The sequence below is a fragment of the Merops nubicus genome, unplaced genomic scaffold, assembly GCF_000691845.1.
Source record: "Merops nubicus isolate BGI_N331 unplaced genomic scaffold, ASM69184v1 scaffold10175, whole genome shotgun sequence".
In the NCBI taxonomy this organism is placed as follows: Eukaryota; Metazoa; Chordata; class Aves; order Coraciiformes; family Meropidae; genus Merops; species Merops nubicus.
The window spans coordinates 4,376-30,356 of record NW_008608950.1 but is presented as its reverse complement, the minus strand read 5'-3'; the positions used below and the strand labels follow the sequence as shown (position 1 = coordinate 30,356).

The 25,981-nt window shown below is 42.3% G+C and overlaps 1 protein-coding gene across 1 annotated transcript; it reads right to left on the bottom strand.

Annotated features, from left to right (window-relative positions):
- Window positions 1–2,983: 2,983 nt before the first annotated feature.
- Window positions 2,984–17,726, bottom strand: ALKBH8 (alkB, alkylation repair homolog 8 (E. coli); the record flags this gene model as incomplete). The annotated part of the gene is made up of 5 exons (XM_008940433.1): window positions 2,984–3,553; window positions 4,700–4,849; window positions 12,267–12,532; window positions 13,325–13,479; window positions 17,620–17,726. Coding segments are annotated over 5 exons (1,248 nt in total), but the record flags the coding sequence as incomplete, so codon positions are not given.
- Window positions 17,727–25,981: the final 8,255 nt, after the last annotated feature.

Sequence of the window (25,981 nt, the reverse complement as noted above, 5' to 3'; positions counted from 1 at the left end):
GCAGGAATCCAGGCACCCGCAAACTCAAGGCCGTGCAGATGGAGGGTAAGAGATGTGGTCCTCCTGCCTTCTTCTACATGAATGCAACCCACAGTAATCAGAAAGAACAGGCAGCCCAATCTAGTGAGTTAGTCACTGCAGAGACACCAGTCAGAGGCTGTCCCTGCCCTCCGATGCTGTGGCACGTTGCAGGGGAGGCATCTGGGCTAGCTCTGGTCCCACAGCCCACCTGGGAGCGGAGTGTGCTGCTGCACCCAAACGCAGCACCCCAGCACTGAGCCCAGCTCAGGGGCCTCGATGCACAACTGTGTCATGCAGGGCCCTTCTGAAAGCCAGTCCTCGGTGGGAAATGCAGCCGCCTGGGAAGGTCCCAAAGGGGAGAACGCACACTGAGGCACCCCTCCAAAACACAACACGGTCTTAACAGCTGGTAGGCAGGCTTCTCAGCAGCATGTAATGCCACACAGAAGTAAAATAATCACCCAAGTCTCACAGCTGATTTGCCTCCTGAAGTTTTATTAGCTTGGAAATGCGTTAGTTGGTGTTGCTGTTTGCTGAGGGTAACTACCAGCACAGCACCCTCCCACGTGCCCTCCCAGAGCTGCTCTCTGCCCCACGGCACGGCAGCTGTGAGCAGCAGCAAGGGCAAGCAGGTTCCCCTCCAGGCCAAAGGGAGAGAAGGAAAATGGGAAACACCAAAATCCAGTGATTGGTAAGAGACAGACGTGGGGCAAAGGAGGAAGAAAAACCAGAGAACAGGTACCGGGCCTACTGAGTATCACGCACAAGCGACCGCTGCCCGCAAGCCACACTAACGCCTGGGAGCCTCCCTACCGAGTGCGAGAGCCACCATCAGCCCCTCACACTCCACACTGTGGGGAAGCCCCACGCTGGGCAAGGGAGGGAGGAGGCACTTGGCTGGAGGTGGGAAATGAAGAGCTTGCTATGCTGTAAATGCTTTAACGTTAGAGGGGGAGCTTGGTCCTGCAATGAAGTCAGGGAGCGGATCACGTGCCCATCTCTGCCTGTGCCATCAACCAGTTTACTTCATGCTTTGCTTCCCATCTTGGACTTCCTTGCTTCAGTGAAGGCTTGGAGTGACAAGTGTCTTCCCCCAGGTGCCTGCACACCCAGAGCACTGTTCAGCGAGTTGCACAATCAACAGTCACTGTTAGTTCTCCACTTTCCAGCACCACATCTCCCCTGGCAGCAGGGCCTGCTCACATCACTGGGTCTGGATTAGCAATGCCCAACAGTCTGACCACAGATGTTATCAAGGAGAAAGGAAGGCTCCTCCTGCATAAGCTAGCCACCTGCCACAATACCTCGAGACAAAACGCACATGTACAGGAAGCCCAATGCTTCCCAGCTACATGGCATTTTACTGAATGTGTGCAAACCAACTGCTGAATATGCCCAAGAAGACTCGTCTGCCATGGACACGCCTCCATGTGGCTCAAAGCACAGAAATCAGCTAGGGCAGGGCTGCTGCTACATGGACAACATGTACAGCTGAGGAATGAGATCTTCTTCCCCAGGACTCTTTGGAAGCAGACAGCAAGCCACAGACCAGATGCAATGTGGTGGCAGCAAGATCCTTTCTTACCACCATCATTCCCCTCAGATTTTCTCCATTACATGATGGGGAAAAATGGCAGATCCTAGGCGAGCAAGCTGCCAGCACAGCAGCCTTTAACCTGCAAGTCTGAGACAGGCAGGAGTAGGCCAAGAGCACACAGCTCTCCTCCAAGTCCCCACACTATTCAAGATGGGCACCCTGGTTTAGATGCCATTAGTCAGGGCAGCAGTGACCTGCCTATACCACAGATCTTGCTACAGCTACAGGTGATGAACCACTGAAAAGAGCAATGAGGGCATGGTCTGGCAGTACTGCTTTCCAGAAGCCAACAGCCACTCACCCTGCAAAAGCCAATCCATTTTATTTGAGTTCTGGAAACACATTGCAGGCAGCAGCTCCTTTGATAGCACAAGAGCTGTGTATAAATAAATTATGCCAGTCCCTGCCGGCAACGGCAGTGATAACTCCTGTGAGTCAGGCAGCCCAGCACCACTTCCCCTCTACTCTAGTTCTTATTTGGGAGTACAATAAATAAAACCTGTAACAATGGCAACATTTAGAGGTTGACAATACCCTGCAGAAAATTTGCACCAATATGACCTTCAGTGTTTTTCCTGCTGGTTTTTGTTGTTGATTCCCTCCCCCACCACCACAGGGGCATCTGAGCTTCACCTCACCCCACAAGTCCTGGTGCTACAGGCACAGAGCCCTGTACTCACAGGAAGGCAGGCATTCACCTTTTGAACAACACTAGAATGAAGAGATAGAGAAATCCAGGGAGTGACAGCATGAACTGTAGATGCTTGAGGGTCAAGCATAGGGCTGTGGTATCCCCACTGGCTTTCCAGTTCCCCTGGAGGAAAACATTATTACAACAATGGAGAGTAAATTCCAAGCAGAAAGAGATCTGTGACCCCTGACAGACATCAAAAAAAAAAGCAGGACTGAACTTCAGGCAACATTTTGACTCTTCAGCTAAACTGTTTCACATGCCACTCATGCCCTCCTTCTCAACTCAGTTTTCTACTGCACACAGCTTTACCTTCCCTGCCCAGAGCTCAATTAGCTGTGGGCTGCCAGGAAGCCACTACAGCTATACCAGCATAAACTGGTGTGAGAAGGAAGACCAGGCCCTTGGTCTTTTAGAAGTTCAACATTGGCCTTACTCATTTCCACAGCCAGTACTTCTCTACTTAATCCTCTTCACTGTGTAAAATAACCCCCCTGCAGAGATATTACCTGAGTTTGGCTGTTACTTTGTTAATAAGCACACAGTGCTGGTTACTGTTATTGACTCATTCTTTATTCTGCTATTTTAAGAGAGGCAATGGCAGTCGCTTGCATTAAAAATACCTTTCACACTGTAGAAAAAAAAAACACAGATAGTAGAGGAAGCAACACAGGCTACAATTTCTCCAGAACCACACACCAGTTTCCCTGATCATAGTAACTCTTCTGAACCCTCACACAATCCAGGGATCTGCACAATGCCTCCAGTTCCCCTTCACAGAAGACATGGTAATAACGGTGGAAAATGGGGCTGAGTTCTTTGGATTCCTTGGAGCCATCTGGAAACAACACTGTACCAACACCTTCCCCTTTTTTTTTAGTGCCACTTTTCAGGTGCCAGGGAACCAGCAAATCCTGAGAGTGAAAGGAGGTTCGGTTAGTGTGAACAGGCAGTCTAGAGTCTGCCACTGGCTTTGCACCACAGCCTTCATCCTTCCAGTCATTAAGGAGTTGGTCAGAACATGGTGAGTCTGGGCTGCTGCTATCAGGCATTTCACCACAAAGTGGTCTCTGGGCTGTGTCAGTATCGATTTCCTCTGCTTTGCCTTTACTACCATTCTTTTCCTTAAGGTATTTAGACTTCTGGTTTTTGTATTCTTGTTCCATTGCCCAGACATAAATGAGTGCTGTTCCACCAGGTCTCAGAAGCCGGGCCAGCTCACGGAGGGCAGCCAGTCTCCTTTCCTATAAAGGAAAAGCAAAAGTGTGAAGCTAAAGAAGACAGGAGAACGGAATGGCAGCAACTCCTCCTTCCCATCCTGTCCCAAGATACAATAAAAATCAGAGGAATTTTTTTTCCACTGTGCATTTGCATTCATAATGTAGTCATTCACTATGTGCAAGCTAAGACAAACGTCACCAAAACACAATTTCTTCCCTGAAAGGGTTGTCAAGCGCTGGAACAGCCTGCCCAGGGAAGTGGTGGAATCACCATCCCTGGAGGTATTTAAAAGACATGTAGACGTGGTGCTTAGGGACATAGTTTAATGGTGGGCTTGGCAATGCTGTGTTAGAGGTTAGACTTGATAGCCTTAAAGGTCTTTACCAACCTAAATAATTGTATGATTCTCTTTCCATTTGGAAATAGTGTTGTGCTGAGCAGGATTTCTCGGACATAACAGCCCAGCTGGAAATGACACATTCCTCTTCAAGAAGGGTGCTCAGCATCCCAGACTCAAATCTACCATACCATGATACACAACCTAAGTCTGCACCCAAAGGTGTCAGATTTATCACTTAAGAGGTCTTCTGATAACCCAAAGATATGGCAGCCTTCTCCAAAACAGACTTCTTCCTACTGTTTTTGTCTTGGGTTTGGAAACACCAGCTGTACGTCTGGTATGGAGAGACCAGTGGGCTCCACCTAAGATTACAGCTGCTTGGTCTAGAAGCTTTTTACAATCACAGAGTTCCTGCCAGGAGAAGATTACACCACCTGGGCAAGTAGTGAGTAGTGTTCCTGTCATTTACAGATGGACAATGAAGGCACAGAGACAGGGAAAAAAAAAAAAAAAAAAAAACAAACCAGCAACCCATGAGATCTACTCAAGACTTTTGCTGGGAAATAACATCTCTTGACTCCCAAAGCAGAACCCCCTTCTCCAGTGCCATTAACTGTAAGCAGATGAAAATGAAACACCTAGATCAAAGTGTCAGGAAGAGCAAGGGCATCTGACAAACAGCAGCAGGACAGCTTAACTGCACTCTGACAACTGCTCACACCAAACGTAGGCCTTTGGTCTCTCCCAGTTTTGTTCTTCTCTACGTGAGCCCAAACGGGCAGCTTCCTGTGGGGCCAGCAGCTCTGCAGGGCAGGGAGGGGGCACTTACCGCTGTAGAGAGATGGTGGATGAGGGCGATGGAGAGGCGGGCGTCGCAGGAGCCGCTGCGCACCGGCACCGACAGCGCGTCGCAGACCAACGCCTCCAAATCCTTCTCCCCACAGATACCCACCAGGGATTTGCTGCGATCACAGCCCACCTGGAACACAACGCCTTTCATTGTGCTTTTCATAAGAAGAGACTTACAACACTGGAAAATGGTTTTCACTTGGTGCTTACAGTAATAACCCCATCAGTCTCCCACTGAAGCAACACATTTTAGTTTAAAATAAAAACAAGTGTGAGGAAGCAGCCTTAAGTTAAAGGAATATATGGTACCTAAGTATAGATAAAAACTAAAAAAAAAACAACTCCTGACACTTACTTAAAACAAAGATGGCTGACTGGATATTAGACAGCTTATTATAGCACCCTGACTTTGAACCAGCTTAAGACAGAGCAGGTTTCAACCCAACATTTCCTCAAAACTGGCTCATAAGGTACCCTGAAACTGGCAAAACAAGAAGTGACCTAACCTCAGTGCTTTCTTTTCCTTTGACTGCCACTTGTAACCTCACAACACTTGAAGCAGACAAATACTGAACTCAACCAAAGCTGAATCTGCAAGTGTAAAGTGCAGCCTGGTGACTTTGGTGGCCATACTGAAATATGTCACACAGCTTCACTCATCTCCCAGGTCTCATCATTTCAGTTTAAGTAAGGAAGTGCTCAGGTACAGTTCCCTTTGCCCCCAGTATCATAATCCACAAAAATTTAAGCACAACATTATTTTCCAAGGTTCTGTACTGTCCAAACGAAGTGCCCCTTAGGAACCATTTCAGGACATCTCATTAATAAATGTCTTTTTTATCCTCTTTGAACCTTGCCCAGTGTCCAAGACAAAGACAGCAAGAAAAATAATCCGTAAGAAGTTTATGTGCTTGCATAAAACAAATAAATCCAAATGGATCAAGACCCTTCCGCAAGAACAAGCCGAGCGAGACATGCACCACCCTCATTTTCATGCCTGTCACGCACGTTGAATGCTCAAACCACAGCCCTGCTAGCGAGTCATACATCAAACTTGGCTTGCATAAGAATATTAAATTTATTTTTGTTTTCAATGATCGGCAGCAAGGAGATAGCAGGGAACAGATTCAGAATCCTAAGTAATTACTGCTGACAATATTTATTGCATTTGACACAGAAAAGAATACTAAACCATACTTGATGCAAGAAGAACAGCAAACAACTTGCTCTGGTTAATCAACACAGCAGAGACAATACTACTGCTAAAATTAAAAATCTCTTTTGTAATGATTAATGAAAATATATTTATTTGCCATCATAAATTTTCATTTTATTTGTTCAAATCATTTTAGCTTTCAGTCTACCACTACAGTTCTGGAGAAAACCAGGATTCTGTTCCAGTTATATGTTCTGAAAGCTTTCAGGTGAGATGCTTTCTTGTCAGGCCCCTGACTTTCGGTCCAAAGTAAATTAAATGGCTGTAAAAATGCCACCCTGACAACCCAATATAATCCTCTACAAAACCAATACTATGAATACATACATATTTTCACGTCAATTAGCTCTAAACAGTCCTGAAAAGATCAATCCTTGCATTGCCTTCTTCCTATTTATTTCTTGGCCTCATCTCTGCGTTTACTGAAGCACTGAGTGAATAGTGTTATTTATGAATAAAAAAAGGAAACTCTTGTTTACTTGCAAGTAAACATAAATCCCCATCATTTCACACTGGAAGCCAACTGAAGAGTCTTTAAATTACTCTCATCATGGAATGGATTTTGCTGACAACCTGCATGTTAAAGATTCCACACCTCATTACCAGTGCCTTCAACTACTTTTTGCAATTAAGACATTAGCATGCAGTATTTAATAAAACTCAAAGGAACAAATTCACTGCTGGCAGAAGGAGGGAGAAAAGTATTTGCAACTTCCATTGACAACAAGCTTTCCCCAGAGAGAATCGCTTTGGCTCCACGCATCAATAGTAAAAACAGGCTGGATAACAGAACTCAATCCCCCCCTGCAAAAAAGACCTTAGAAAGGACTACACTGGATGTTGATGAAATCCAGTGAACTGCAAATGAGAACAAAGGCATAACTGCCAGAATGTGAAGTCCTCATTTGCATCTAAATTATATCAAATAATTACGAAGCCAAGCTTACTTGTATCGTCACACTTAAAGTGAATCTACATTCAAACCAGACTCTGTTTCCCAATTTAAATAGAGACCTTGAGAGTGATCACTTTGAATGTACAGCTGCTCTAGAATAGGTATATTAGGCTAAAACTTTACATGGTTGTAAATGTGAGCATCATAATAGGTGCTATGTATAAATGCTGAATACAGGGAGTCATCACAGATATGCCTGGTGCGCAAGCTAAGCAAATTTCACATCCTTACTAGAATTATCTCTGCACGGTACTTTTAAAGCATCATAATCACCACATTCCTGCATTTGCTAGCTTACAAGAAATGTCTGTTTATCAAAAAACCAAAATACATTGTTTTCCGTCGCTTAGAAAACAATAAGCTATCAAAAAGCAGCTAACTTCAGTGGTGCAATGCCAGCTTACAGCTGGAAAATGAGCCCATCTTTGATTTTTGTGAGTATAGAAAATATTTACAGCAAGGGGCAGAGACCCTAAACTCAACTCTTCCTAACCGCACAGTTTCTCCTATGTATCCCAAACAGCACGCTGACTATACACAGCTGAATGCACCCCTTGGTGAGCCCACTTCTCAGCAAGCTGCTCCAGGCCGTTCAGTATTCCCCCAGAGGAGGCTGGCCCCTCAGGTTTCTCAGCATTTACTCCAGGCAGCCATTCTCACACCCCTGCCCTTTTGGCAGGTACCTCCACCCCTCCTTGCGTCTTTTTGTGATGTGGACAGTGGTTCACAGGAGTCAGAGTGGCCAATGGTAACTATGTGCTGGAGGTCCACTTACATTTTTAACAGGAATCTCAGGCACTGATTTTCATTGTATCTGGATAAACACTAACTGCATCTAACTCTTGTTTTAAGCCAGGAAATCTGTATTGGTATGGAAGCCTCTAACTCTGCTGCTGGAACCCCAGCAAACACAAAACTTACATGAGGCAAATGCACGTCATCCTTCTGTCATACAGCACCCTCTCTTTAGGGCATACTGGGTAACCCAAACCTTTATCAAAAAAAGGCTAAGGTCCAAGAGGGTAAGGGAAGGAAGGAAGAAATGTAACACCTGAGTTTGCAGCAGCTCTATAATGGCTTCCTGGGAACAGCATATCAGATGCAGCTATCCCACTACTCCTCTCCTGTTCCCAGGCACCTTCACTTCCACCATTTCAGCCAGGAGTAGACAAACTAAGTTTTATAAAATCCATTTAATGCAGTTTTGGAGGAGATCATTAGGGGACAAAAGATGCTACATAAATAGCTTTCTTTGTAATGGTGCTGCAAATCTGCAAGAGATAAACCCTCTTGCAAGCTTAAATAAAGACAGGTGAAGACAGGTCCATGTTGTCCACCATTATGTATTTTCTTTCTACATTATCTCCTTACAACTACCTACCTAGTAGAATTAGTTCATTTAAGTATCTGGAAACCTGATTGATTCAGCACATTAGAAACTGATGAAGAAAACAACATCTAATTCTCAAATCCAAATGGAATTATGTGCCTCCTTGAAGAAATACCTCAGCTATAACTAATGGCATGAGAGCCTCAAGGAAGCAAATTATGTTCCAGTAAACACGCGCACACACGTAGGAAAAGAGACACCAGCACAGCCACAGCAAGACAGACGAATCTTGCTCCAGCCAGTCTGAGTCAGGCCTTCAGCATTTCCTCCAGGTAGTGCTTTGGTTTTCCACTGCGTACACTCAGAGTGTCTGTGGAAACAAAGAGCTACATCTAAAACGTGAAGTTCATTTCTCAATGACAAAGTGTCAGAGCCAAGTTGAGCACTTCAGTGTTCATTCTAGTTTTGTGCTGCTGTTGCCCTGTGCCTTCTGAGCTCTCCTCCCAGATCATGTTAATGACTCCTATTCACTGAGAGAAAAGGGCAGGAAAGGTTCCTCCCTGCCCTCCAATTGTTACAATACAGTGAACTTGCTCCAGGTATACATTTACCAATTAGTTTTGTCCTTCTTGCTTTTACCCACCACTAAGTCCTTTAAATAGGAATCTGTTCTCAGTCAATATGGACTCAATGCAACTAAAACCCACCTACCATTACGAAACCATACTGCAGCAAATATTCCCTTTCCTCCACCCTGGCAAAATCAAACTTCCATACAGTTCCAGTGGATCCCAGTTTGGGACAGCAATGGAGAAAACAGAGGCACACATCTTGCAGCGAAGAGCTGTCTTACCAGGGCATGTGAAGTACAAGCTAGGCTACCGGTTACCTGTGTATGACACACACTACAGAAAAAGGAATGGCTGTATTAAAGCAAACCCTTTGGGCTCCTGCATCAACAGCATTTTTCTTCCTAACATTAGTATCCTGGCAAGGAGAGTAATTTCTATACATAAAGAAAATATAACTAATCCAATGGCATTTTCAGTTGGTAACTGGATTTCCCATCAGTTTATCAGTCCAATTAAAAATGTAAACCACAAAAATGACAGCCTTCAATGTCTTTCACTCACACCCTAGCCACGTGCAGATGCTTCACATTTCTGTGGGGATTTACACATCACCACACCTACCTGAACACTGGAAACTAGGAGACAGACTCAAAAATTGATAAGATACTTTGCAATGATGTTTCTGGAATGCAACTCTTGTGGGTAGGATGACTAAGGCTGAAACATAGCATTCTGTAAAAATAAAAACCCTGCTTACAGATAAGAATATTAGGCTTGAAAGCACTTAAATATAAATTGGTAAAATAATTCCCAAAAATGAGGTTGGGTGAGGAGGGAATTGTGTGTGTGTGGGGGGGTGGGGGAAAAACAAAAACACACCTAAAACCATTTCTCTCATTTGCATTCATTCAAACAAGAAAAAAGCTGGGCAAGACAGCAAGTAATCTGGAACTTGATTTCAATCTTTTTCCAGTCTTTTCTTTCTCCAGTCTTTGTTCCAACTACATCAGGCTTGGATTCCACCTTTCCCTCCAACATTCTCAATCTGAACCTGTTTGTCACAAAATTGCTGCTCTTTCACCATGTCAGATTAATACAGCCATTACCGTGCTGTCATTTTGGCTGAGCGTAGCTGGACTTGTGCATTTTGCTGTCACACAGATACTCAAGGAGATAATGCTAGATGTAATCACCCAAAGAAAATGAACCAGACACAATAGCACAGGCCACAGTGGAGATGTTTTCAGACAGTGCCTGAAGATTAAAACCATCAAAAGAGTTCTCAGCTTTGATCTATCATTAGCATTGCTATCTAAAGTATCTTGTCTAAAAATGTACACTGAACTTTAGAGCACATCTCTTGCCTTCAGAAAGTGCTTGCATCTTGCATCAGGTTTCCAGTATTTGTGAGTCAAAACACTCCAAGCCACGCAGCCTGACTAACAGTGCTCTACCCAATCTCTAACTCCCAATTTCATAGCACTGCTTTATTACTTCCATCCCAACAGGACATTTGCCAACTGTATCCTGGGCTGCATCAAAAGAACCATGGCCAGCAGATCAAGGGAGCTGATTCTCCCCTTCTACTCTACTCTAGTGAAATCTCATCTGGAGTAATACATCTAGCTCTGGGGCCCCCAACATAAGACAGATGTGGACTTGTTGGAGCAGGTCCTGAGGAGGGCCACAGAAATTATCAGGGGGCTGAAGCACCTCCCCTGTGAAGACAGGCTGAGAGAGCTGGGTTTGTTCAGCCTGAAAAGAGGAGGTTCTGGGGAAACCTTAGAGCAGCCTTCCAGCACTTAAAGGTGTCCTGCAAGAAAGCTGGAGTGGGACTTATTACAAGGGCATACAGAGATAGGACAAAAGGTAATGGCTTTAAACTGAAAGAGAGTAGATTTAGATCAGATGTAAGGAAGTTCTTGGGGCTTTGAACAACCTGGTCTAGGGTTACATACCCCTGCTCCCAAGGCAGGGGGGGTTGAACTAGATGATTTTTAAAGTCACTTCCAATCCAAACCATTCTATGACTCTATGACCTAGGCTAAGAGCGCCAGTGCACTGTCCACAGAAACTTACCAAGGGCCCCAGCTGTTGCTGTGAAAGGAAGGCTGCAGCATATTAGGTGTCTGCCTGGATTTTATGTTGCCAAGTCAAGAGGAATAAATGAGGGACAAAACTGACACCCTGCATCTAGAGAGCTCTTCCTTTATCCCAATGATGCATCTTACATATGAAGCACATTCTGTAACCCTGCACACTTGACTCCATTTTTCTTACAGGAGTCAGAAGTGAAAGACTGAAATGCACTGAACATTAATAATCATTTTCAGACTACAGCAGTCAGGCATAAACAGGCCTACTTATAAATCAGTTGACTTTGTTCTAGCTTATAAGAACAGTAAGAGAAATAAATCCATTACTAATACAGACAAGGCTGTAAATAACAACTGATGTTTTATAGCCGAATATAAATAGCAGGATAGAAACTCCTGAAACAAACACATCTGACTTTTATTATTAATAATGAATGTTTTGCCTTACATAGAATTTTCAAGCCTGATGGATGTCAAAGTGTTTCATAGTACAAGCACGTGAAAGAACCAGCCAGTTCCGGAACAGGGAAGAACAGATACCATAATGCACACCTCTCAGAAAGATTTGAGTAAAAACAACAGCAAGTTTGACCCTTGCAAAAACATCTTTGAAATATTTGCAATAAAAACTACCTCTTGGTTCACATTTGTATGTGCTTCATGTCTCTCTATAGGAAGGCAAAAAAGTAAAATTGGGCCAAGTACAGACTGTGAGACAGAGAAGCTGATGAGAACATCAGCAAGAATGATGTCAGAACTGTCTGAAAGTGAAGGAAAGGAAATGATAGAAAGGCCAGAAATCTCTGAAGTTGAGACTTCTCCATGAATTTTATGTTGGCATATTTACTGAGCACAGGCGCAGAGTCAAAGGTGGGACAGCCAGATGTGACATCATTCACAAACGAGCCACACCACCAGGCCAAAGGGAACTGAAGGGGATATATGAAAAGTAGTGCTGCCCATGGAGATCTCAGGGATACGTACACTGCATTCCCAACCCACTAGTCAAGTGAAAAACTTTTTGGAAGCATTCAAACTGCCCAATCATTTTCTCTTTTAATGAGCTTATTCAACAACAACAACAAAGGCTAAAGCATCCATTACATTTTTTCAGTCCACTGCACCCATGATTTTTTTTTTTGGTAACATTTTTGATTTGCAAAGCAAAAGTGGCTTCGAAAAAAGAAGAGGGGAATGCACACACAATGAATGGATGTGGAAGCCCAACACAACTGGTAATTGATTTTGGACCAGGAAAGAGCTTTCTGTTGTGTTGTGTTGGCATGCTTCCCCCAGCTGAAACTCCCAACATGCTAGAACTGCACAATGGAATAAACACTAGCACCAGTGACAAAAAATGACAGTAGCTGCTACTTACCATGTACAGATCCTCATTGATGCCTAGATACTTCCCATTACCACAACCAACATCAGCCACTATCGACCCTTTTGGGAGGGACCTGAGAAACTCCACAATCTGGGGCCATGGGCTGTGCCTGGTGCTGCTGAAGTGTGTGGCGATCTCTTCATACACCTTGTGCACGTATTCCTGCTCCAGCCTTGAGGCTTCCACCTCGCTGTGGGGAAATGCAGGTTGTACCTCTCTCTGCTGTCGTTTCTGGCTGTCACAGACAGATGGGTAAACTAGACATAGCAACAGACAAAAAAATTCTTATTTTTGTATAACTAATTCCTTTTTTGGTTAAACTTAATTAGCAAACTAAAATTAAAATGCAAGAAATGCTTCATTACCTTTTAAAAACCGACGTGCAGGTCAAACTGCAGAAATGTTTGATGGCCTTAAGCAACCTACCCATGTACACCCGAGGCTATCTGCAGTGATCACTCATCCTGGTAACAAGGTTTAGGTTTTCAAAACTGAGACAGCATCCCTAATACCAAAGATCATGACATCATTGCAATTCAGCCTCTGAAATTCTGTTTTGAGGGCACAAATGGACTTCAACTCCGTGCAGTCATTGAGCCACCCACCTATTATTACCTGCATTGCCCTACAGCACTTACACGGCTTTATCCCTGCAGATCTGACTGCTTCTCCTTCCCTCATGGTCTTACTTTCACAAAACCACCCCCCTTCAAATAAAAAAATATGCAAAACTGACAGAAACCTAAAGAACAGTAGCTACCTTCTATTTTGTTACATTTTTCTGGCATTTGAGGTCCCCATGAAATGCAAAATTCCAGATTATGTGCCTGGCTCTGCAGTAGAACTTCCTGTAAAAAGAAAGTCCAGCAACTACACGGATGCAACCAGTTCATGCCCTATAGTATGCCTAACCCTCAGCCATTCAGGAATGGCTACCAGGACTGCCAAAACCACCCAAAAGGATAAACTGGTTTGCTCAAAAAAAACCCACGCTTACATAGTGGTGATCAATAACAATTTTGACTTGAAGATCACCTCAAGACACTTACTGCAATTGCAAGGGTTTCTCCTCACTTTCCTGAATGTAAATGATGTCCTTGTTTCCCTTCGATTTAGCGTTAAATCTCCAGCATCAGCAGTGATTGCTCCAACTTTTTTCCTAAGCTCAGATGCTTGAATGACATCATATTTTCGGGGTGTAATCCTAAAACAAAGCAACACAAAATTAAAAGCATAATTCAATTTGCATCAGAAAAACACCAATTCATCTTTATAAGAAGGCAATTCTTAGGTGACAAGTGTGATTACAACATGCTATTCAATATACTCCTGCTTCTCAGTTCTCAAATTATTCAATTTAATAAAGAAAAAAAGAGGAGCTGACACAAATTAATAATGTTAAAGTGTTAAATTGCAAAAAATTACATTACCCTTCCCTCTCATCCTCTCCTTCCATAAAGGCTGATTTTTTATTTTTCTAGGACTGTTGCCCTATGTATTTTTTACATATTTTATATATATAACAATTTATTTGTTAAAGTACACTATTAAAATGGTGGATATGGCTATAGAAGTATAGAATTGGCTGAGTTTTAGATTAGCAGATTGAAGTTCCTTGCTACAAATGGGCCTCTCCAATGAGTTCTGCTTTGCAACAGAATTGCTTTTCCATTTATTGACATCAGAAGATGCAAAGAATGTAGCACTTGGAAGATTTGCCAAAATGCCTAAAGGGAGAAACTCTGCTGTAGATCTTTCTTGACCAAAAACTCTCCATCAATCAAGCAAACCAGTAGCAGAGCTTCTTAAACTACTTCTGGATTTGGTACAGATCTAGCTGGAACACAACATTTTCGCAAGGACAAAACCAATAAAGTGCAAATGATTTGGAAACAAAAGTTTCAAAAATTTTAAGAGGTTGACATTACAGAAAAGTATGAAACCCAAGAATTTTTAATAGTTATACAAATGGATTGCTCTCAAAGTTGAGAAGAGGAAAATGTGAGAGTAAAATGTGGAATACAACATGAGAGAAAAGAAACAGCTGCACTCACATGTAGTTTCCCATCATTTGCACAAGGGAAAAGTAGATACTCTTGGAACAAAATGGAAACTCTTTTGAGAAACAGCTTAGAGCTTCAAAGCTGTTACTGTCACACCGAAATGCTTCCTGAACTTGGTCATCAAGGAAATCAATGCAGAAATTTCCTCAAGAAAGAAAAAAAACACCAACCAACCACCACCACAAAAACATCTCTAAGGGATTGGCCTCTTGGTGAAGCCCTTTCAGAGCTGCGGACTGCCAGCAGGACGAACTCTCAGTATAAAACTGACTTCCATATTGGTTAGCTGAGTTTAACCCTCACAGATTGAGCCAAAAGGGAGGAAAAAGTGTCTCAGATCTTTTAATAAAGCAGAGCGTTCAGTCTCATTTCAAATTCCCCTTGAACCTTTTTGCAGGTCATGTGAAACTGTTGACCAGCAGCAGTACCTAGCCAAGAAGAACGATGTGAAAGCTGAGAAGGCAGCCAGCAATCAGCGCTCCCATACTTTGCTCTATGCCATCTTTCCTGCCATGGGGAAGCCCATCTCTAACCCAGTCACAGGGTAAGAAGAGTGCAGGTCCTTTCTGTCTGGAAATTAAGGAGTAGCACATTGATGCTCCATCTAGATGTTGCCAAAAGGAGACATAGAGCAGCCCGGCAAATAGTAACCAGTCTCCCAAAGGCAGCCATGGAAAGCATGGGATCTAACAAGGAACTGCCTTGTTCATGGCAGATAATGGAGCTGTGATGAAATAATCAGTTGAGGATGCCAAAGACTCCTGGCACAGGAGAACTTAAAATTCTGAGTTTGTAGATTTTCTATTTGATTTTCTTTTGTACCTGCAGCAATAAGCTAAGCATAGCAATCAGTATTTTCAAAAATGTCTTCTTCTTCAAGGTTATAGTTTCAAACTACATAATTTCCTTTTATCCATACTGCAAGCAAGAACTCCTGATAAAGGCAGGACTAAAACCAGGACTCCCAATGTCAAAACTAAAATGCTGCACATCCTCTTGCTTGGCACAAGGTTGTTTCACTATTGCAGTGTCAGGAATGGTGTTTTCCCAGGTCACCCAACCTCATCAGAAAAAATATCACAAATGAATCTCATCAGAAAAGCTGTAATTTTGCTTTCATCTATAAGACAAAAAGAGCACATACCTTTTGCTTTCCTTCATGACACTGTATACCTTATTCCCTAACCATTTGTTTCTCTTTAAGACAGAATAGAACAAAAATCCTTTTCCTGTGCACTTTGTTAACAGTGTCAAAATGAAGTCTGTAATTCCCTTGGCATCCAAATATACACAGTGAAAAAATGTCCAGGATAATTCCCAAATGGAACCTTTTGCTCTCTAATTTGACTTCTGAGGAGCAGATAGAAGGCATCACACATGACCTTAAATACACCCTGATGTTATGTATGCAAGTGAATTAACTACTCTTACTCGCTGGATGATTAATCTTGTTGATTACAGTAGTATGCTCTACTAGCACGATGGAAAGTTTACTGAGTTGAGTATCTTGATCCACAACTGCTTTTAAAAATATGCAGAAAAACTGTTTTTAGGAAAGGTGGACAAGCACTGGGACAGGAATAACTTATACAGGAGTAGAAACATCTGGGATTTTTGTTTTAAAGGTAGTTTATGTCATTGGTTCTCAAAAGACAACCATCATTTGAAGGTACAAGCCAGTTAAATAATAATCTCATTCCAGTTTCTAATAAGCAGGTACACTACCTCGACCTGAATGCCTGCTGGCAAGTACTGCAAATGCCCTCTGTCCATCCTTCCCCCTCCTGGGAGTTTGACTGCCCAGGACCAGCTTAGGTACAGCAGAGCTGAAGTCCTTGGAGAAAGGCATAATGAAGACAGCCAGAAGTCTCAGCAAGGGCCACCCCTCCTTACCCTGGGAGCTCCTTTTAAACAGAGGCTGTCCCATTTGGCCTTGCCCCTGCTACAGCCCTGGATGTATCCCAGCTCTGTCTGTGGCCACTGCTGCACAGATCTGGGCCTTGACCCTTGGGCTGACACCCCACTGTGCCCTCAGCCCAGCCCCATGGAACTGCCTGACACCCAGGGTTAGGGACTGGCCCCCCACTCTCCTGGCCAGCAACATCACTGACATGGGAACTGCACTACTTTCTCAAGAGTTGTAGATAACCTTTCCAAAAGACGACTGACAGTTTATAACACTGGTATCCATGTTCAGTCTTGTATACCATAAAACAAACCTTCACTGCCCTGAGCTTCTGTAATGATACATGTCAGGAGTACCAGCTGCTTTTTACAACTATTTAACTTAATGCGGGAAAATACAGGTGGTATAAGTACTCCATAAAAATGAACAATGTAAAGGTCATTTGGGAGTTCATATTCACCCTTCTTCATAATACAAATTAACCAATAAAATTAAAAGGCAGAAAACCTTCTGACAATAAAAGGATTTGATATTTAATTTACAAAGACTGTAGATAGTGTTTCCAATTGACTGCTGTAACCAGTGACAGTCTGGGTCAAAGGAAGGAATATTTACCATGGGTGCTTCTGTCCAACATGAGGGTTTCCCTATTATCCTGAAGTGCACTACTGTCATTCTCTGAGCTCACCAAGGTTTTAGTTTTTTTGCCAATTTCAGAGCTCCTACTGTAAGTATCTCCCAGCAGTGCATGATTCAAAAAGCACGTATTTAAACTCTACAATAAGCAAAGCCTCAAGACATATTTCAAGAAATCTCTTCTCTAGGATCCCAGATCTGTTCAGTACAATGCAGCCTTATCAGTAGCTAAATTGTCCCTAAAGCAGCTGGGAAGAGCTCAGGAAGACTCCCCTTTGGCACCCTCATGCTCTCTGTGCAGGGGAAGTCACTCTCTTAAGGCAGCTCTTCTCTAAAGCCTTTGGCATATACAATCCAATGGGAAAAGCTGTGGGTTGAAAAAAGAGAAAGGAAATGGTGAAGCTAATCACACTGCAATCAGTTCTCTGCCAGCTCAGAGTCACCGAGGACTTTCACACCACAGATGTTAAGTGAGAGTGATTTCTGAACGAAACTTCACTTGTGACAGCAGCAGGAAACTGCAGCTCAGGGACCAGCAATTAGCTTCCTAAAATCCCTTTTTTTTTTTTTCAGTTTAACCTGAGCAGCATCTGAGCAGAAGAGTAAATTTGTGTATTAGCTATAAAACTTGACTTTACTTCATTCAGAGCAATTTTAAATACAGAAAGCCATTAACAAAGCAAGCAAGCAACATATATTATTCTTCTGTTTTCAGCAGTGCAGGGACTCTTACACATACCCATGTGTCCACAGGTATCTGGATTCTCCAGTCATCACCAACAAACTGCATCGGGGCAGCATAACCGCTGCTGTATGGCCATCAGGGTGCTTGAAATCCATCACAATCTAAAAGGAGACAAAGTCAGCCACCATGAATGAGCACGACTTACACATGCCAGGTATCCTCAAGTCCTAAGCTTTGCTTGCCTCGTCAATGTGTTCATCAGAACACTGCCACTGAACAGCTACGTATTTCCTAGTGATGCAAAAGCCTCTAGGTCTCTCTCCTTAAGATCTCTCCTTTTTGGCACTGTCTTCAAAAATCTGAGGCAGTCTCAAATATGCGTGTATCTAGATAATTAGAATATGAAAAATGTTATTTTTTCCTTTTCACAGTAATAGCTTTTTTTTGTGACAACACAGTAGCACCATTCAATCTCTGTGTGTACCTGTGAGGTAGGAAAGAATTACTAGACCTCAGCTAAAGGCAACTGCATAAGAAGAAGAGAGTGCTCATTTGCTGAAACTCGGGCATCTGAAAGTGAGGTACCTGGACTAAGCCAGTGAGCTACTGTCTTGTTGTGAAGCCCATGCAGAGAGAGCCAAGTATCTTCACAGAGTGATTCATCCTAGTCTCAAATGTAGAGCTAAGTGGATGTGGAATGACCCTGTGCTCTCTGGAAATGCCTATCCACTCACAGCAGATTGAGCTGAAACATCTCAGACTGATACATAACATTTACATATCCAGTATTAGGTGAGAGAAATAATTTCCAGCCCACCCACAATCTTGGAGGTTTGCAGCACAACAACCATGTGCAGCCTCCCAAGATCCTGACTAACATGCCAACTACCAGACCATCTTTTTATTATTTGCTACCTGGCTTCTAGCCATGGCAATATATTGAGGTAATGCTTTCAGCTTTATTCCAATTTCACAGCCCAGATGGCAGTGCTACATTTTGCTTCTGCTTGGGCTAGGAATGTTATCCTTTTACATTTCCCAAATGAGAGAAACTCTTGCCATGAAAATAAAGAGCAGGTCATTTAAGCAAGCCAAATGAGTTACAGAAGACTTACCAAAAAAAGAAAAGTGGTCAAAAACTATTCAAGTCAGCAGTTCCATCTACATCAGAGAATCAGCACCATGATAGTGCTCCCACCAGATTTGTAACCTAGTAAGTACGCAGCTTAAAAGGACACTTACTACAGTGTGCCAGATTGAAACAAATGGAAACAAACAGTTCTGCTTCTGCATACAGATGCATTTAACAAAAACAGTAGTGCAATGATCATTCACTCAGCACAAAAAACCCAGCAAGACAGAAACTGAATAAGCAAGACTTTTCAACCCTACAAATTACCACGTACAACATTTACTATTTAATGTTGTGCACACTAGAGCAAACTACAATAGCATTTACATTCTTAGGGAAAAAAAAATAATTTACACTGTAGTACCACCCACACAGAGTGAAACAGCTTCTCCTGTTGAGCTATCTAAATTTAAAGCAAGAAATGATGAAGATAAACGGTGGGGCTGAAAGGGAAGGAGAGATAAAACGAACAGGAATAAATCCTATCTATAAGTCCTGATTAATGATTATGAAACAATTTAGTACCTACACAAATAGATGACTGGCAGCCACTTCCTAATATCCTCCTTCCTTTGCACTTGGCAATTTCTTCTAGTTATCCTCAAAGAAGCATGGAGTGAAGGAGAAGAAAACACAGTGATTTCACAGATCTTATGGGGAGGCCAACCCATAAAGCACAAGTAGGCATAAAGCATCTGTAAAAAGATGTAGCTATCTGGCAATGCAAAGAAACCAGAGAGTAACTCATCAGGACCAGCAAGTAAGGAAAAGCATGAAAAGAAGAGAAGTGGGCAATGAAGTGGTCTGATGAAATGAGTGAGATGTCTTTTGCTTCTCTGGCTCATTGCTCTTGAGGGACAAGTGTAAGGGACAAGATAAAGACTGGGTTCTTCTGAAGTATGGCAGAATAAACTGAACATGAGACTCCGTCCAGTTTCCCTCCTGGAAGCTCAGGCACCACAACCCCTCCTTCTGGATCAGCAGTAACCACAAAGCTCTGTCATTGCAGACAGTGTTCAAGAACTGCACTTCTGCCAAGAGTCAACAGGGAGACCTCTATGGGGTCCCCTACTCTTCCAGATCCCATATACCCCCAAGGCCTGGAAAAGGATCTCATTTCCTCTCCATTCTCTGTCCAGGCTGGGAACTCTACATGAAGCAGTGGGAAACAGTTTCTCCAGCTCCCTGCCTTCTCCACCGTTCTACCTCATGCATCTCCAATTCCTTTTACCCCATCAACTCTTCACAGAAGGTGCTCCTCAAACCCTGTCATCTTAACAGCTGTGCATCCAAAATGGCAGAGGTTCAGAGTGCTCTGTAATAGCACACTGGGAATGAGAAGCCAGATAACTATCCCTGGTAGCTGGATTTTCAGGCAGAAGTGGCAGGAGAATACACAGTGAATGCGGAGAACATGCCCTCCCAGCTGACTTTCAGTTATGCTAAGACAGCAAGAAATACATGAAACAAAATTTCTGATGGTGCAGAATTTGAGGGTAAAGAGCAGGTTATCTATGGAATATCTGGCAAATCTAGTCCTCACCAGCACCAGATCCCAGCTCTGTGTCTGCTCCTTACTTGTCTGTGGAGGAAAAGATTCCACATTATTATCTCACACTGTGTAGCTGCTCCCTTTCTAAATGAATTTCATCCTTATGACAAGCTGTGATGATTAGGGGAAGAAAATATAAATAAAGGATTAATTTACTTGCAAATGGGCAATGACATCGAGTAATTAGCAGTAATTGGAAGAGTCAAAAATCCAAATCCAAAACTGACTTCTGTTTATGATGCAGAAATCCTCATCTAGAATATATTAAAGTTTTGCACTTTTTAAACTAACAACAAATTTGACATAGCAATTCATACAGAGAATCAAGCTTAAGGAACACACTGTGAATACCTGAAGAAAATTAATCCAACTCCTATGCTTCATTCCTTTATCTAGAATAACTGCACCTGAATGCTTAAAAAATCCCAAAAAAAGAGCACTTCTTCCATCCTTTGTTTACAGTACAGTAAGAACATTTAGCCCAGAAGAGTTTTTGAATAAATGTTCTTATCTCTGAAAGCCTGTTACTGACTGGAGTAGGTAACATTCCCACACTCCTGTATGTGTCTTTATCCTGGCAGAACATTCTAAACTGTCACTGTTACACGCACATGCACACAAAAGATTAACACACTTTGTCCTCTTTTTAATTTACTAAGGATTTACAATCAATAAAGCAACTCTGCCACTGCTGAATCAATCTGCTTCCTGACAGCTTTGCTCCACAGGAACTATTCCAATTACTATTTTTGTTTTTACCCATTTTCTTTTTTCTCTTAGATGGCAGAGTCAATAAACATCAAATTTCCAGCTAGCCCACGGTGCATCATCCAGGGATTATGTTCAAAAAATAGAAACAGTGGACGCTTTGATCTTATACCACTTCTGCCTTCTCTCTTTGTACTATGGAAACAGTGTAATTCCAAAGATATAAAAAAATTTAAAAGAAACAAAGAGCTAATGCCTGCTTGTGGTTTTAAATAACTTTTCATTATGTCAGGTTATTTAAGAAAAAGTTTTCATAGCAAGGGAGCACATGAAAAAGTAAACAGCCTTCAAGGATGGTTAAAAATCAAAGCAAAGGACACCCACATGATGAAGGTGGTTGCTGTGGCATAAAACACAGCAAAATGCAAAACTCAGAAAAGAATCCAGCATAAAAGGGATAAAAGTATGGGGCTTTTTTCTTAACTCCTCAGAGAATGACAAGTCTGCACCACCTTTCAGTGCAGTGCTCCTCACTTCATGAAAAAGCAGGAAGATGGAGGTGAACGACTGGTCTATCAAATAAGTAACGATCCAAAGGCAAAACAGAAATAATGCAACAGGGCTCCAAGGACAATGTCAATAAGGATTTTACTGCTACAGCATGGAACAACATTGTTCTTCTCAGCTTGGTCTCTGATGCAATTTGTATTTGATGTTAACAGACTACCTTAGACGAAATACACTCTAAAGCTAGAAAACAGTGCAATGTGGAATGCTTCTCATGTCTCTGACATTATTTACTGAGTTTTCAGAGAGCAAAGACACATTATCAGCCTATATAGCAGTCTTCCATATGTAAAACAGATGAAAAAGAATGTCTACTTCAAAGACAGCAGAAAGGTTTAAAGCCCACACATGGAGCTTGCACAACACAGTGGGGCTCGATGCAGAGACACCAGCCTGCTGGCTTACACCAGACTGAGGCAATCCATCAGTAACACACAGTGCTTTTCACACTAAAAAACAAAATTTGGAATTCAGAAAAATGTGGAATTTTAAGGGGAAAGAGAATGAGATTATCTTCTCCAAATAACCCATGCCACAGCAAATTTATCTTCGTAACCTATACTGATATTTATGTCTTGCATAACAGTTACTAGCCAAACTTCAGAAAACGAATGCAACGTTGACAGACATGCCTACTTCAAAAAATCTCTCAACACAGTCACAAGCCTCCCCAATATCAACTTATGCCAAAGCATATACCATCTCTTGCTAAGTCTTCTTATCTACTTAGGTCCGATAGTAATGCTAGTCAGATGCTTAATATACTTAACTAGGCTTTCTTCATTCAAAAATTGTACTCAATTTCCCATCCACGCAATGCATTACTATCTTCCTGAATTTTCTGTGTCCTTTTAAGTATATATATTTCTTCCTCTTAGTTGAGGTCTAGCACATGAATGTTTAAAAACAATTTTGAAATACAAACAGTACTTCATTCTTTTCGCTCTGTTATGATTTCCTTGACAATCCCAAGGAGGAGAGTGTATCCACTGAACAGCACACCAGTATCTCTCCTAGCTATTACTTATGCCATTGACTCCATGATACAAATCCTCTTGTCGTCCGCACTTTGTTTACAAGATTCAGGCAGTGCACCAGAAGAGCAAAAGTACTGCAGCTCCCAAGCTAAGTCCTGTTGGATGGAGGAGCTCCCAATCCTCTTCAGGCCTTGTCACAGCCAGCTGGAATACAAACCACTCCCCTCTTGCACCTGGGGATGCATCTCTCGAAGTTCACCAGCTCCCGATTTTTGGAAGTTATTAGTCACCTCTCTAGCATCCAGCTACAAATTTCTCCTTTCCTGAGCAGGCTATGCAAGCCCAGCATATGACCTTGATGTCTTTTGTGAATCTAGAGACAAAGACTCAGTCAAGTTCTCAACAACATCCAGTTTATTCAATTTCACCAACATCCCATTTTCATCCTTTAATAAATTGCCTCCCTAGCTCTTAGCTTAAACTCTTCTAGGACACAGAAAGCAAGAGGTTAATGCTGTTAGTCTTCACTTAATTTCTTTTACTGACTTAGCCTCCTCTGCAATATTTTGCATTCTTTCAGTCATATGTCTCCCCTCACGTCCGTGGGTGCTACTGCACTGACGTACAGGGAACTGCATCCACCTACACCAGGGCAGAATGTGCCCCAAACCTATGAAATAACCCATTTTCCATTGCAAATGAAAAACTTCCACGTTTTTGTGTCACTTGGTCTCTAATGGAACACAGATAATGGAAGAGCAGAAGGCTCTTACACATCCTGATCCTAATGGCCTCCAGAGGGCTCAATCTGTTCAAGATGTAAATCCCAGAAAGCAGTTCTGCATCCTCAAACACACCTCCTCAAGCTTGCACTTAATCTATTACTCTATGTCCTGAAAGCAAATAATCCTTATTTACACATCTAATGCTGTACCAAATGTCTACCAAGAAACCACTGAACAAGTCCCTACAACACAGCCACAGCTGTTCTGTAATGAGTACAACTCCATCCACAGGTATGATGACATTTGCAGGATTCACAGTTTAAAAGGAGTGTATCGCCTTTTAAAATCATTGTTCATTTACAAATATCTGCGGAAATATAGACTATAATCAGCAATTTTCATGTTATCAATGTTGCAAATGAATGTAGCAGGACTCTCTTCAACTGTAACTTCATTTCCACGCCACCCTACCTGCACATTTATCCTGTCATCAACCACTATAACCTTTCATTGCAAGTTTTATACAACAGAAACAGCGTAAGGGACTGTGAATAGGGCCTCCACGTAACAAACTATAGTTGATATGGGACAAGTCAGATCTTGACCAAGGAATACTGCCAAATGTGGGATAAAACACCTATGGTAATGACAGTCATTTACAGGAAAGCGGATCTGAAATATTTACGTTCAGGGTGTACAGCCATACCACACACGAGTGTTGCACAGACCCACCAAGTGTTGTGTAACAGCCCGAGTCCTTGCAGGTTCAGGGTATTTCAAGGCATAGGTAAAGCATGCTACATGTTCATTAGCCTGTATAGTGGAAACTGTCTTCCCTCTACAAACATGGGGTTGCTCATCAAACTTCACTCTCTTCTGCTAGTCTCAGCTTTCTGCTTGTAATGTTGTAGTACAGAAATCCAAATGAACTTTAAGTCCCAGGGTGGGAATAATCTATTCAGTTCAAGATTAAAACATCTGCGTTTGGGCATATATTTGTCAAAATCCTGTCAGGGAACTGAAACCTGTGAAACCAGACACTAGATGTCTAGATCAGCAGAAGCTGAATCACCCCCTAGGCTGGACTGACTCAATCCCCACTGATTACAGAGGAGCTGAGGCATGCAGAGCACATGTACACACCAACCTGTAAAGACTAAAATTACAGTATTTTAATCCTGGGCTGAATACCACTGCCAAGAAATTATTAAATAAGGCATCCAAGTATGGATTCAGATGATGCCTCAACTCTGTTTAAACCAGTCATGCCTTAATTAAAACCTCTTCCTGCACAACTATCGCTATAATCTTGCCCCCTACACACTAAGAAACTAGTATGGAAACAGCCTAGTGCTGAATATCTGTAAGTCAAAAATATGACATGAGTTTACTCACCCTGAGTTTGAAACAAAGGCCAACCTTTGTTTCTCTCACACTGCTCCTCTCACAACCCCAACAACTGTACCAGAGACTATTACAACAGAGAATTGCCAGAAGATGTGTGAACTGTTCCTTTCCAATCTAATTCTCACATCATACCTCACAAGAGCTGACAAGACAGTTTCTATCTATTGCTGCAGAAACTACCATATGGCCTGTTTCTTAATCTTCTACATCTTCACTGTAAAAGGGAAATCTATTGAGGAACAAAGATCTGTGCACAAATTTAGAGGAATAGCTTAAACACATTAAGAAAAGTCATTCCTTAGCAGACAAAAGCATGTAACACTCAAAAAACCCCAAACCACCAAACACACCTAATCCAACAACAAAAAATAAAACCACCAAGGAATACAAGGAACAAACAAAAGCCATCTTCTGGGTTAATGATGTCTCCTAGGGCCACAAATTTCATTCAAAACACAGCATGACACAGAAAGACTTCTTTAAAATCACTTGAAGAACATAATTTTATCAATTCACACAATTGCTACATTTCACCCTGTAGAAGTACCACACATCTGATGTATTATTTTAAAGTAAAACAATCAAAAAGAAAAAACATTTTGAAGTTTGATAGGCAGTATTCCAACACTGCTGATTTTCATCGCAAGCAACATCATCTCTTTCTTCTCTCATTCCCTCCATCTGCTTCATCCGCCTCATGAGCATCTTCACATAAAACAACCAAAATTTATACAAAAGGGCTCTACAAGGACCTCAGCACCTGGCCCTGAATTTGCTTGCATGAACATGCACTGCAGAGAGATGTGTGCAGTAACAGAGGAAGAGAAAGAGGAAGAACAAGGACACCTCACAGGGAATTGCAAAGTGTCCAGTTTTCATGGCTTTCCGGTGCACCATCAACCCTGACTCCTTCCAGCCTTCCTCCATTGCCCCAGAGCTTCACCTGCATTGCCCCTGCACTGCACCAAGAGCAGTGCTTCTCCACTGAGAGAACACCTCCTCCCCTGCCTTGAATCAGAATCTTTCTGTCAAGTCTATCAGCAGGTTTGACAGCTCTTGGTCCAGCACACTTTTATCTACTCTAAATTGCCAGCTCCTCAATGAAAATTTCTAGTCAACTCTATTAAATCAAGATCTCTGTGGAAAAACTCCTCCTGAAACACTCATCCAAGATGGAAAGAAAACCAGGAGAACATTGCAGTATGCAAAGCACTCAGATTTGTAAAGATAGTATAAACGTAGACAGATTTCAACACCCATTTGCTACACTTACTGGTATTATAGAAGGCCAGTTCACAGCCAAGAGAGACAACACACCACAGCAGGAGCTTAAGCTAAGCTTATTTCT